This window comes from Protopterus annectens, chromosome 10.part0 (genome assembly GCF_019279795.1).
Source record: "Protopterus annectens isolate FY-2018-M chromosome 10.part0, PAN1.0, whole genome shotgun sequence".
Classification (NCBI taxonomy): Eukaryota; Metazoa; Chordata; order Ceratodontiformes; family Protopteridae; genus Protopterus; species Protopterus annectens.
In genome coordinates this window covers 402,704,080-402,718,373 of record NC_056744.1, presented here as the reverse complement: position 1 = coordinate 402,718,373, position 14,294 = coordinate 402,704,080, and the positions used below count along the sequence as shown (strand labels likewise).

Here is a 14,294-nt window from a genome sequence, read left to right as displayed (position 1 = left end):
TATATATATATATATATATATATATATATATATATATATATATGGGTCTACTTTAAAATACCGAAATGCCATAACGTCAACAAACCACAAAACTTTACATTAATGAACTTTCACATCACTGTAATTTTTCACCGCAAAAGGAGGCAGTTGGCCAACATGGTGAACTTTGTCCGTTTCTCCACTGTAGTGTGATCTCGGAGTTGGTATATTTAGTTAGGAGGGTGTGTGGGGGGTGAAGCCCTCACTTGGGTGGGTTTTATTTGCTTCAGTTTGTTTATTTTATGTACTGTTGGCCAAGTGTTTACTTACACGGTGAAAAATTATGATGATGTGAACTTTCTTTAATGTAAAGTTTCCTGGTTTTCATTTTGATGTTCTGCAAGTTGATGTTATGTCATTTCAGTATTTTAAAGTAGATTACATATGAATATATATGTATATTATCAGGCCAAAGCCTACACTCATACTCTGTACTAAAGTTTGGGACTTCCTTCCTCTAACTACTAGAACAATCCCTAAGCTGCCTTCCTTTAAATGCTCTCTAAGGGAATACATAAGCAAATCCTGGTTATGCTCTTGCTCCAAGTCACGGCCGAACTTATTCTATCTCTCCATCCCTCCCCTTATCTTCCTGCCCTTCCTTTCCCCCACTTCCACACCATCATACCTGTCCTCTGACTGTTCCTGATAATATCCTTTTCTTAATTCATTTCTCATTGTCTTATATATGCAGTTACCTTATTTGCTCCTAAATCACATATTAGTTTTGCATCTGTAAATGAGTATCACCCTCCATGCTTATTGACATTGGCCATTTCCTTACTAGTTCATTATCCACCCCCCTTTTAAAAGTAGGAAAAATGGGAATGCATGGAAAAGGGTAAGGATGTCTGCTTTAACACATTTAAAATAAATAATGACTATCACAATTTCCACATTATGTATGTCTGAATTTCCACTTCTGTGCTACACATGCAGCACAATATTGAAATGCTGGTCAAAACACCTCACTTCTGGATTTTCATTTGTATTTTGCAAATGTTATTAATTCTATGATCTATAACCACAAAGAAGAAAACCAACACCAAAATATGCACGCCACCAACATGTTAAATTGACTTCAAACATTCTTCTATGTTTATCTTACTGAATTCTATTACCTACCATATACATTAAGATTGAAAATGCGATCCTCTTCTCCAGCAGGATTAGTGGCCACACAAGTGTATTTCTCACTGTCATTTGTTAACACACCATAGATATTCAGAATACGACCATCAGGAGTCACTCTGGTATAAAGGGAACATCAAAGAATAAAGAGTCAGTCAAAAAATGCTTAGATTCATTTAGTATATAAAGGAATCATTTTTTAGGCAATACAAATTCATTTCCGTAGGATTTTTCCACACCTAGAGCTCCTCCCCAACTCTCAAAATACTCATTGCTTCTTCATTTCTCCAGCTCTAGATTGCCTGCCAAAGCACACAAAGCATAAATAAGAAACCCAGAGCACACATCACAATACACCGCATTAAACAAAGGATGGCATGTCTAGCTCTTAACTAAGGCCTTTGGAAAGTCAGCTAGACAAACACACACCGATACACAAAGGACAAGCAAGGATGGGGGGAGGGTCAGGGTGGAGTGTATGTTGAAGTGGACAGACATATACCAAGAAGATAGTACAGTTCTGTAAGTCCTACTTACTTGTAATAGCAGATGTCCAAATTTCTCACTGCCTCAGTGGCATATGGGTTCTATGCCTGCACAAACTCACACTGTCAGATCTACAGAGCTAAGAATCCCCACTTCTGACTCCCTGTGATAGGGGACTGGCTAAGTCCCTCCAATCAGGGGAAGCTTTACCCCTGTCACACAAAGTCAGTTATTCAGGCTATCAGTGCTAAGTAGGAAGAACCAAGAAGGACCAGAAGCAAGAATTACCTGAAACCAAACAATTTGCAGCCCAAAACCACCAACACACATAAATAAAGTCAACCAATAACACAACAGGGTTGGACACCACTGGACTATAGACAGAATAAAGGGGAAGATGGGTGGGTGCTACCATTCAATCAATGTGAAATTCAAACATCTACTGTTACAGGTAAGCAGGACTTGTGCAACTGTATTATGTTCATTATTCACACTGCCTCAGTGACATATGGGTAGATTCTCAAGGCTTACCCTACCTGGGTGGAGGAAGGATAAGGATCCAGGAGCCCATAAAGAATGGTCCTCGCAAAGCCTGCCCTGGAACTTGAGAAAGAATCCAGTTTACATTGTTTTGTACAGGAATGATAAGAGGACTGCTTCTACAGTCCACCACTTTCCAATTTACCACTGGAGAGGATAATGTTCTGGTGGAATGTATCTTAACCTTCCCTGGAATGGATTTACAATGGTGGGAATAACAAACAATAATAGCAAATGGCAACCAACAAGCAACTGTTTGTTTACATAGAGGTTTACCCTTCTTAGCCCCAGATAAGGAAATGAGCAGCTGTTCAGCTTTCGTGAAGGACTTAGTTCTGTCACGGTAATACCTGAGTTGCATGTGCACATCTAAGGTATGCAGAATCTTCTCTCCCTTGTTTTTTTGGTTTCAGAAAGAAAACTGGGAGACTGATAGCTTGATTCAGGATAAATTCATAAACAACTTTTGGCATGAAAGAAGGATTAGTGAGTAAAACAAACCTGTCCTTCTGGAAAATCAGATAAGGTTGATCCACAATGAGAGCGTATAGCTGACAGACTCCCCTTGCAGATGTCAGAGCAATACCCAAAACAGTTTTACAAGTGATGAACTTCAAATCAGCCTGAAAGGCAGGTTCAAAAGGAGATAAGGTCAATCTTTCAAGAACAAAGTTGAGATCCCAAGAAGGAATTTGCTTTCAAGGGAGCCTCCATTACAACACTCCTTTCACAAACTGTTTACTCATAAAAAGAGATGAAAGAGGGGGATCAAAGGGCAGATAAACTGAGATGGCCAAAATATGCACCTCGACACATGGATAAGGTAAGCCATCAATGAGTAACTCACACAAATATTTCAAAACCACTGGGGTAGACACCATACTGGGCTCTCTGATATTGGTTAGACACCACCAAGGAAAAACCTCTTCCACTTATAAACTTAAGATTTTCTACTTGCAGGTTTTCTGCCTCTTGCAATTGCTCTAAGCTGGTGTGCACCAGTTGCCCTGGACACTGTGTGAGAAGATTTAGGTTCATAGGTAGGTACTAGGCTATCTGCCCGAGGGCATTTATAAGCCTAGCCAGAGTGTGTCGGCTTTTGCCACTCCATTGATTAATTAACTGATCCTCTATCAAGCAGAGCCAATGAAGTGACCCCAGGGGTGTATTTTCTGTTACCCATCCATCGTGAAGAGTGTTAGTGACGGGCTCTGCCTGATGTAATTTGGAATTTTGTTCCAAAGCATGGGGAGTCTCTGTGACAGGAATCTATCCCTCCAGCATGTTCTATTTATTGTTGTGGTGAGGTTTAGCTTACTAGAGTGCGTGGCTCATAGTGACTTGGATTTCTTTAGGTGAAGCATGTCCATCAATTCTGAGTTGGACATGGCTTTGTAAGTCAGGCAGAGATCACCTCTGAGCAAGCGATATGCCACTGAGTACAGCCAGAGATTTTTCAGTCAGGCTGCATAGGACATATGTTTGAGGCCAGTAATCCTCTTGGTGAGGTACTTTTGTGGTCTTTTGAGCTGTTGGAAGTGTCTTGTGAGGTACATCCCAAATGGGCCATTGTACTCTATGATGGGTCTAATGAGTGACGAGTAGAGGGGCACTATAACCTCTTTATTTCTAGATGCAAACCCTTTAGTGATTAGATGGGCCACATAGAAGGATTTCCTAACTACTTTGGCAATATGATTGTCAAAGGAGAGATTACTATCTACCTGGATCACCAATACCTCGACAGGAATGACCAGGACCAGTCGATGTAAAACCTTCTTTATTTGCGTTAAAATCCAACAATTGATGCAGCCAGAACGGCCCAAAGCCACCACAGATAATTCAAAAGTTGAGCGCGCTTTCCCTTTGCCCAATGCAAAGCTTCATCAGTTCTGATGAAGCTTTGCATTGGGCAAAGGGAAAGCGCACTCAACTTTTGAATTATCTGTGGTGGCTTTGGGCCATTCTGGCTGCATCAGTTGGATTATCTGTGGTGCTATAGGGCTGTATTGGCTGATTTTAATGCAAATAAAGAAGATTTTACATCTACCTGGGTCCCCAGATCTCTTATTACTTCTTCTGTATTAAAGGGGCTGCCCCCTATGTGGTAATTCGTGGGTGTTTTGTTTTTCCCAAATGGAATGACCATGCATTTTTTTGGCATTTAGCTTGAGGCCATGACTTTGACACCAGGTGTCCATCTCAGTAAGGCCCTTTTGCAGGATGTCTGTGTCAGCAGGAGAGTCAATTATGGCTCCCAGTTTGCAGTCATCGGTGAACTTGGTTAACCATAGCCCTCCTGTGTTTACCTGTACTTCTGAGAAGTATATGCCGAACAGTAGGGGTCCCAGGACCGGGCCTTGCGGGACACCACTTGAGACTGGTTTAGAGTCGGACCTGGAGCCCGCTATTCTTACCGTGTAAGTTCTGTCTGTAAGCCAGTTGGCAATCCATCTCGTGACGTAGGGGTTTATGTTCAGGCTGGTGAGTTTTTCTGTAATACCCAATTGGGGAATGGTGTTGAAAGCCATGGCGAGGTCAAGGTAGGCTGTGTGAACTACCTTTCCCTCGTCTATGGCCTTGGTGACTATCTCAAAGAAGTCAACCAGGTTTAGTAGGCATGATCTGCCCTTAGCAAAGCCGAACTGGGACGGGTCAAGTGTTTGGAGGTTCCTAATGTCTTTGTTAATGAGTTCCATGATGATGTGCTCCACAGCCTTGCAGACCAGGCTAGTCATGCTTATGGGGCGATAGTTACCAGGGTCAATTGTGGCCCCTTCTTTGTGGAGTGGAATAACCATTGCTGTGCGCCATTCTATGGGCATGTAGCCTGTGGAGAGGCTGAGGTTGAACAGCGTGTTTAGGTAGGGGGTTAGTTCGTTCTGTAGTTTGTGCAAGATGCAGCCTGGGATACCATCTGGTCTCATTGACACTGTGTTTTTGGCTTTTGAAAGGGTCTCATTTTAGAATATGAACAAACTTGTAGTAATTACCCTTGGCGAATTCCATTAAAAGGGAGAACCAACTTTGCCTGGACCGAAAAGGGGTCACCACAATGATCTTTGGTAAATCTTTCTGAATCTTCAGAAGTACCTTTGGTATCAGTGGAAATGGTGGAAATGCATAAAGGAAGCTTCTTCCAATGAAACAAGACTGCTTCTGTACCCTAATCATGGCTGCAAGAATGTTTTAAAAATAATTTTTTTCAACTGTCTGTGTTGAAAGGAGGTGAACAAAACTATTTGAAGTGCTCCCACATCTGAACCCAATCCAAACAGACATCTGTCCTGTGTTTCCACTCATGAGAGTCCATCTGGGATCTCCATAGTCTGCCACTATGTGTTGCTCTGATGGGATATATGAGGCCTGAAGCATTACAGAATGCTGTAAGGCTGGCTTCCAGGCCATCAATGCCAACTGGCAAAGATGGCATGACCTTGTACCTTCTTGCTTGTTCAGGTACTACATGACTGTTGGGTTGTCTGTGACCAATACAAGGAGACCTGGAGACCATAAGTAGTGAAGAACGTTTAAGGTCTGAATCACTGCTAGCATTTCTTTGATGTTTATGTGCTTTATAGTATCTGAAGAACACCATCTGCCTTGCACTTGAACTCACCTGGACACTGCTACCTGTGCAAAACTTGATAAGTCCATTTGGACTGACTGAACTGGAGTCTGGAGGCAAAAGGGTAGAGCTGTATTGAAAGACATCTGATTCCTCCGCCACTATAACTCTCATTTCACAAATCCAGCACTGGTACCTGGAACTCCAAGGGATGCAGGTGTTAGGTCCAACAGTTTTTAAGTATCACTGAACCTTTCTCATGTGGAGTCTGGCCAGTGGTGTCATGAGGCCAAGAATTTTGAGACATTCTCTTGCAGAATTCGCTTCCTGAAGAGCAAATCCTTGAAAGAATTCTGAAAATCAGGGCTTTGTCTTCTGGTAGAAAGACCATACTGTTTCTGTGTCTGTCATACAACCCAAGAAGACATTCTTTGTGAGGGTCTGAGACAGGACTTTTGTAGTTCATTTTGAAATTGGGAGCAATTGAAATGTGATGATAAGCATCTTTCAGATCTGGGGTCTGATCAATGACCCTATTTAAGTCTGACTTGGACAAGTGGATTGGAAAATGTAAATTTATCCCAGGGGTATCTCCTATGTCCCTCTTAGACAGGGGCAGCTGGTGCTGACCTTAAATTCATCTGTAAATATAAACTATACATCTTCATCTATAGCGGAACAAGGGTATATATCATGGCTAGGCTTGTAAAGCCCTGGGGCCAATAGCCTAGTAACTTCCTATGATCCTATGATAAAGTCACAATGAAAGAGTAGCCTGGAAGAAGGGGTGGGATTATCTACAGGGTGAGCATTTTGAATTTGGGTTCCTTCAGAAACATATCTAGATAAGACAATTCTGGTCTCCTTGACAGCTAATTGCTGGTACCAAAAAGATTCTAGAGTAAAGTGATTTTTCTTTTTGTGGTACAGGAACTGGTTACATAACCCCTGCTTGCAACTTGCGAAAGAGTACCACAGAGAACAGATGTGTCTGGCCTGGTGGGTACAGGGGAATTTCCCTGCAGGGAGGTGGATTTTTCTGCCCACTGCCAAGAGTATCCTCACCGAATTAGTTTTAAGAGCCACTTGTCTGATACTATTTATGGCCATGCTGCTGGGTTGAGCGGATGTCTGGGTGAAGGAGAAAGTGCAGGAAAGACAGCAGGGAGGGATGGACTGCCACAAATCTTGGCATAATCTCTCTTTAGCAGGGGACTAACTTTTTTTTTTGGGGAAATGTACACCTTTTATTTTGTTTGGAAACATTATATTGCCATTTCTTGGTACCTTGATTTTTGTTATGCTGGGATTTTTGTTAGTTCTGCCTCTAGAACGATGACATCTTATCAGGGGAGATCCTGGGAATATGAAACATTTTAGATACCCACGCATCAATTTACTTTCATCATCCCATTGTTTGAAAATCTGGGTAACAAAAGGACCAAACACAAATTCAGGACTTAAAAGGAGCATTGAAAATCTTGTTTTTAAAATCCTCAGGAAAAAAATCTGATTATGTAATGAAGCATACATTTTTAATGCAACAGAAGAGGCTGCATTTCAAGAAATTGTGTCCACACTTTTCAAGGCACTCTTCAAAGTATGTTTCAAACCTTGACTCACATTGGAAACAATCTCAGTTATATAACACTTCTGTTCAGCATTCAAAGGTACAGCAAAGTCATCTAAACTGTAAGCACATTGCAAAATAAATTTCCGCATGAATTCTTGACAATTTAAAATTATAAAGACCAAATTACTAGACAGAAACACATTTTTTTCCATGAGATTTTTACAACTTCACAATTTTATCCAGTGGAGTAGTCAGAAGAAGCCAGGGCTCTCTTGTTAGAGACAGAAGCTGGAGGTTTTACATGCAATTTTACAGGCACCTTCTAAGGCTGGTAACAGAAGGAACAGCCAAAACATTTGGAATGTCATCCTCAATAAGATCATAACATCTGCCAGTCTCTGGTGTAGCTCCAGATTGCTTCCAGTCATATACATCTCTAATCCAAGCTAGCACCTGTGGAAAGGTGAATACCTGTTGGGTTTATTGAACCTGTTCACCCTCTGAAGAATCAGTTTGGATAGACTCAGTGTGTTCGCTGATGTCTGCATCAGAGTCTCCATCAAAATCTGTGACCCTAGACTGATTTCTTCAGAAGGCAGCCTCAAAGTCATTTTGAAAAGCAGCAAAGTCTCCAAGATTAGCTGAATGCAAAACACGCTTAGCTAAAGAAACCACATCAGCCCTAAACATGGTAATAAACTGATGTCATGTGGTGAAGTTTTTGCTTCTTTTTACTATGAACTACATTACAGGACAAAATATGTGGGACAGAGTATTATGTCTGGTAAGGGGGTCTCTTATCCTGGACCTCTCAGGTACCTAAATAATTGGTTTTCCTATACCTGAACCACATAATGGAACAGCATCAGAGGATGTGTCTGACCCCCATAACATAAAGGGCTACAGGCTCATTCCAGATTATGACACTGTGAAAAAGGTAAGTGGTCTGCAGGCCAGCTTAAAGTAGCAATAAATTCACAAACCTTAGGCAGAGGAATGTTTTTGTTGACATTTTTCTCTTTAGGTGCACCTGGATTTAATGGGGGACAGCAATACCAGGATCCATCAACTCAGGGGAAAAACAAAAGGCAGAATAACACTGACACTATTAACAGCTAAGGACAGCAATAACAGGACATATAAACTATGCCCCTCACAGCAAACAGGAATACATTGCATAAAATATATCAGAATCAGTTTAAAATGTGCTAAGCCTTGTTCTACAACCTGCAAAGTGTAGTAAACAGCAGTGTACACAGTCACAGTACCAAGTAAAATTCACTTGACTGAATAGTGCCAAAAATCAAATATATGCCCTTAAATCAAACAGAAATCTTTTAAAACAGCACAAAAGACATTTACTTGCAGAGTTCCTTGTTAAAAATGAAAACAAACATCTCCATACAAACTGCAGATAAAGTAATCTGCAGTTAAAAACTGTGACTTAATGATAAAAAATGGCTACAGCAGTGTTAACTCTGACAACTAATAAATCACAAATGAATACAACAGTAACCAAAAAAAAAAAAAACAGAATCCAAGGATTCACTTTAAAAATGGTCATCCAAATTTATTAAACAAAAAACAAACAGATTAAGAGCTTTCATCCTTACTGTAAACAGGACTTCATCAGAATCAAATTGCTCTGATGAAGTCCTGTTTATACCAAGCATGAAAGCACTTAATCTGTTTTTTTTTGTTTAATAAATTTGTATGACTACTTTTAAAGTGACTCATTGGATTTTGGCTTTTTTTGTTTTTGTTTTGGTTAGTACTGCATTTGTCTGTGGTTTATTAGCATATGTTAAGTCAGAAGTAAATATCATAAAATGAAGAAAAGGATGAAAAAATGCAACATTTTCCTGTCAAAACTTCAAAATGAAGCAGATAAACAACAGAAACAACAGGTATGATTAAATCACTTCAGTTTGCCAGTACAAGTCATAAAACACTTTGGAAAAGCCCCAAAGCTGTATTAAGGATACAAACAACACAATAGTAAGTTAGAATTCCTGATGGAATTAACAGTAGTAGTAAATAGCAAGAATATTAAAATAAAAAGTTGACATATATATATATATATATATATATATTTATATATATATATCTATGTGTGTGTATATGGGTCTACTTCAAAATCCTGACGCCCAGAAAATCGATGTTTAAAATCCCGAGATGAAAATCAGGAAATGTGGAAACTCGAACATCGGATTTTTACTAGAGTAAGTAAACAATTGGCCAAATGGAAATGAAACTCACACCGGGGTAAGTAAAACCCACCTAGGTGGGGGGCTATGCACCCCCCAACTATATATACCAACTCTAGGATCGCACTACAGTGGAGAAAAAGGCATGTTGGGCAAGTATTTACTTACCCTAGTAAAAATATGACGTTCAAGTTTCCGCAGTTTCATGATTTTCATCTCAGGATTTTAAACGTCAATCTTCTGGGCATAAGGATTTCAAAGTAGACCCATATATATTACATAGATATATATAACTGTTTTTAGTTAAACAAAGAAGTCAAAAAGTACAGTTGTGTACTTACCATAAATGTAGATGTTCGAGTGTATTCACTGTTGCAGTCATTGCACTTGGGTTACTCTACTGGCAGGTTACCCGCAGTCAGCATGAATTCCAAAGTCCTGGTCCGGCGTCGGTTGCTGTCGCCTCTTCCCTGACGTCAGTGCACCAGGGGTATATAAGATGCAGCCGACGCCATTTTCTTCAGTTTTTCTTGCCCCAAATGTCAGGTGCCCCCAAAAGGGTAGGCTAAAAATATTGCTTATAAAAAGCATGCACTAAAATAAACATTACCATCATCTACAAGCAAATACACCACATAGGTTGTATAGAATAGAGAAGTACAGATAAGTCCCAGCAAAGAAAGGGGGATGGTGGGTGGGTAACCTGGACTGCAACAGTGAATACACTTGAACATCTACATTTATGGTAGGTACACAACTGTACTATGTTCATCGTGTTTCACTGTTGCAGTCATTACACTTGGGTTGAATCCCAAAGCTGAGGTTGGGCGGCTGGGTCTAAATAGAATTAGGAGTGGCTATGAGGCCCCGCAGAACTGCAGTGGCAAAGCCTGCTCTGGATTTAGAGTAAAGAGGTAAGTGGTAGTGCTTAGTAAAAGTGTGCACTGAAGTCCAAGTTGCAGCCTCCAAAATATCCTTGGTTGGTACTCCTCTGAGGAAGGCTGCTGAGGTGGCTGCTGCCCTGGTCGAATGTGGTCTAATGCCCTTAGGCACTGATTTGCCATGTTGTGAATAGCAGAAATGAATGCAGTGTCCTATCCATTTTGAAATAGTCTGCTTTGAGATAGCCATTCCTTGTTATCCTGCAGCATATGCCACTAAACGCTGCTCAGTCTTTCTGAAAGCTTTAGTTTTATCCAAGTAGAAGCGTAGCTGTCTGTGTATGTCCAAAGAATGCAGAAGTCTCTCCCCTTTATTCTGTGGGTTTGGGTAAAAAGTAGGCAAATGAATGGTTTGGTTAAGAGCCACACTGGATACTACCTTAGGCATAAATGTTGGGTTTGTCCTTAGAGAAACCCTGTCCGGATGGAAGATAATAAAATGTTCCACAGCCATTAATGCCTGTAACTCTGAGACTCTTCTTGCTGAAGTTATTGCTAGGAGCAGAGCTGTTTTCCATGATAAGAATTTTATCTCAGCTGTATTTGCTGGCTCAAAAGGAGGCAGTGTGAGTTTTTCCAAGACAAAATTGAGGTCCCATGCAGGTATTGGTGCTCTCCTTGGAGGTCTTATGTTTTTGCCCCCCCTGAGGTACTGCCTAAGCAATGGATGTGAAAAAATAGGTGGGTTCATATTGTAATGAGCTGAAATGGCAGAGGCATGGATCTTAATTGATGAGAAGGATAGGCCTTTGTCCAGCATCTCAGTTAGGTATTGTAAAATCTTTGGGATATTTGGTACAAGCATGTCAATTCCTTGTGCCTAGTTCCAAGCACAGAATCTCTTCCATTTTTCTGCATAAGATTTTCTGGTGCTGGGCCTCCTGGCCTCCAAAATAACATCCATAACCGCTTTAGAGAGAGGTGTATTCGGAATGGTTATACTATCCGCCATGCAGCTAGATTTAGGGTTCTGAGCTGCCTGTGCAGGATTTGATTGTTTTGTTGGGTCAGTAAATGAGGAATTTGAGGCAATGTCCAGGCTGGGCCTTGAGACAAGCTCCTTAGGATTGGGTATCAGTGCTGGCGTGGCCAATCTGGGGCAATCAGTATCATTTGTGGCTTCTCTTGTCTGACCTTGAGGAGTACCTTGGGGAGGAGAGGCAGTGGAGGAAAGGCATATACCGTAAGGTTGTTCCAGATAAATGACAAAGCATCCACTTTCCATGCTTGCTTGTGATATGTCCTTGTGCAGAATCTCTGTAGTTGGCAGTTGTGAGGGGAGGCAAATAGATCTATGTCTTGGGCATCCCCATTTCCTTGTTATCATGTTGAAGATTTGTGGATCTAGTTTCCACTCGTGAGGATCCATGAGGTTTCTGCTTAGTTCGTCTGCCAGAGCATTTGATTTTCCTGGCAGGAATTGTGCTTGCAGGTGTACTTGGTAAGTCAATGCTGTGTTCCACAAAATCATGGCTTGTCTGCAGAGGGGGTAAGAATGTGTACCTCCCTGCTTGTTTATGTACCACATAACTGTAGAATTGTCCGTCTTTATCAGCAGCTGTCCTGGATGAAGTAGGTCCTTGAAGGCTGTCAGGGCATTTTGTACAGCTAGCATATCTTTTTGATTGATGTGAAGATGCCTTTGGCTTGCGGGCCATGTGCCCTGAATACATTTTCCTGACACGTGGGCCCCCCAGGCATAATCTGATGCATATTTTGTTAGTGATTGCCTGGCTGTGGGTAAAGTGAATGGCTGTCCCTTGTTGTGGTGACAGGCCTGTGCCCACCATCAAAACTCCTGTTGCAGGCAGGGAATTAGTGAAATTAATGATTCCAGGCTCAGGCAATGTTGAGTCCAAACACTTTTTAGATACCATTGTAGATTCCTCATATGCAGTTTTGCATATGGAATTAGCAGAATGCAGGATGCCATGAAGCCCAGAGCCTGCAGAATTTTTCTTGCAGATAACTGGGTCTTTGTTGCCATGCTTTCGAAGTAAGAAGTCAGTTGCCTTTGTTTGTCTGGCATGAGATAAGCCATCTGGGCAGTTGTACTTAAGCTTGCACCCAGGAATATTATCTCTTGAGAGGGTACTAGTTTTGATTTCTTTTCGTTTACTGTGTACCCTAGGCAAATTAGTAATCTTTTTACAAACGCCAGATGCTTTAGTAGAATGTCTTTGGTCTCTGCTTGAATAAGGCAGTCATCCAAGTAGGGATATATTTAAATTCCTCTTTGTCTGCAAAATGCAATCACTGGTGCCAGGCATTTTGTGAAGACCCTGGGCGCAGTAGATAAGCCAAAGGGCACTGCAGAGAATTGGTAGTGAATTGAGCCAGCTAAGAATCTGAGGTATCTTCTGCAAGATTGTCTGATTGGGACATGCAGGTATGCCTCTTTTAAGTCCAAAGTTACAAGCCAAGCCTTATTGCCCAGCATGGGCAGAAGCTGCTGCAGAGTCAACATTTTGAATTTTGGAACGTCCAGAAAAGTATTTAGAATAGACAGGTCCAGAATTGGTCTCCAGGCTTTGTCCTTTCTTGATACTAAGAAAAGTCTTGAGTAAAATCCTTGTCCCTGCTCTTGTTGTGGCACTGGCTGAATAGCCCTCATGTTCATGAGAGATGAAACTTGTTTTTGTGTCTCTGCCCATTGATTGTGTGGCAGGTCTGGCATACCTTTTGCCTTTGGAAGGGTGTGAAAGTGGAACCTGTAGCCCTGAGAGACTATATTTAAGACCAATTTGTCCTGGGTGATCATGTGCCAATTTTGTGAAAAAAGTGCTAGCTTTCCCCCTAAGGGTGCTGCCAAAAGATAAGTGCTTGGCATTGGCAGAGGGAAGTCATTGGGACTGTTTCCTATATGACTGTGATTTGTCTTCTCCGCTTTTGGAGGTAGAAGCACCCCATTGTTTGGGCCTGTATAAACCCTGGGGCTGTTGTCTGCCTCTAGGGCGTCTGTATCTGCCTCTTTGTGGCCTGTCTGACACTGGAAAGGACCAATTCTTAGAAGGCCAGTTCCTGCTAAATCTGGATGGCTGTACCTGTAAGAAATCCTTTATTGTCTGCATAGATTTAGCTTTATCCTCCATTTTCTTCAACACCTCTTTTGCTTTAACACCAAACAAAGTATCATGCTGCAATGGAGCATCCAATAATTTTGCTTTAACATGATCAGGCAGATTCTGTTCCTTTAACCAAGCATGCCTTCTAATGACAGAACCTGTAACAGCAGCCCTGCAAGAGGCCTCCAGTGAATTAAAACCACATTGCAAAGTATGCTTTCCCACTTGTTCAGCTGCATGCAATAAATCCTGCATTTCCTTGTTCTGAGAACATTCAGAATTTGTCAACATTTTCTGTTTTAGTAATGACATTAAGTATTGCTGATATTTAAGCATATGAAACTGACAATTTGAAGCTCTTACAGCCAAGGTAGCTAGGGTTGCCAGCTGTCCGGTTTTTGACCAGACTGTCCGGTTTTCAGTCAAATTGTCCAGTTAAAAAAAAAACATCAAAACCGGACAAGTGAAGTCCGTTTTTTTTTTGCAGTCAGATTCAAAACAGTGATTATCATTAGCCTAGGTCAACAGAAAAATAAGACCGAATGTTTTAAGCAGTAAAATATCTAGCGTTAACAAAACAACTTGTTTTGTTAACGTTAGATAGATTTTACTCCTTAAAACATTCAGTCTTATCTTTTCACATTAATTCCACTTACCGTCGCCGACTAAATAAAGCTGAACTGTCTTCTCTTTCTACATGGTACTTACTTATATGACGAAGAGTCAAGGACTGAAAAGTGAAAA

The 14,294-nt window shown here is 41.1% G+C and overlaps 1 protein-coding gene across 1 annotated transcript in view; it reads right to left on the bottom strand.

Annotated features, from left to right (window-relative positions):
• The window catches only part of HMCN1 (hemicentin 1), a 5,606,893-nt gene that overhangs the window by 1,318,295 nt on the left and 4,274,304 nt on the right, over positions 1–14,294 (bottom strand). The window contains exon 65 of the mRNA XM_044085314.1: positions 1,165–1,289. Within this exon, the coding sequence (XP_043941249.1) occupies positions 1,165–1,289 (125 nt within the window). The remainder of the gene's footprint in view (positions 1–1,164; positions 1,290–14,294) is intronic.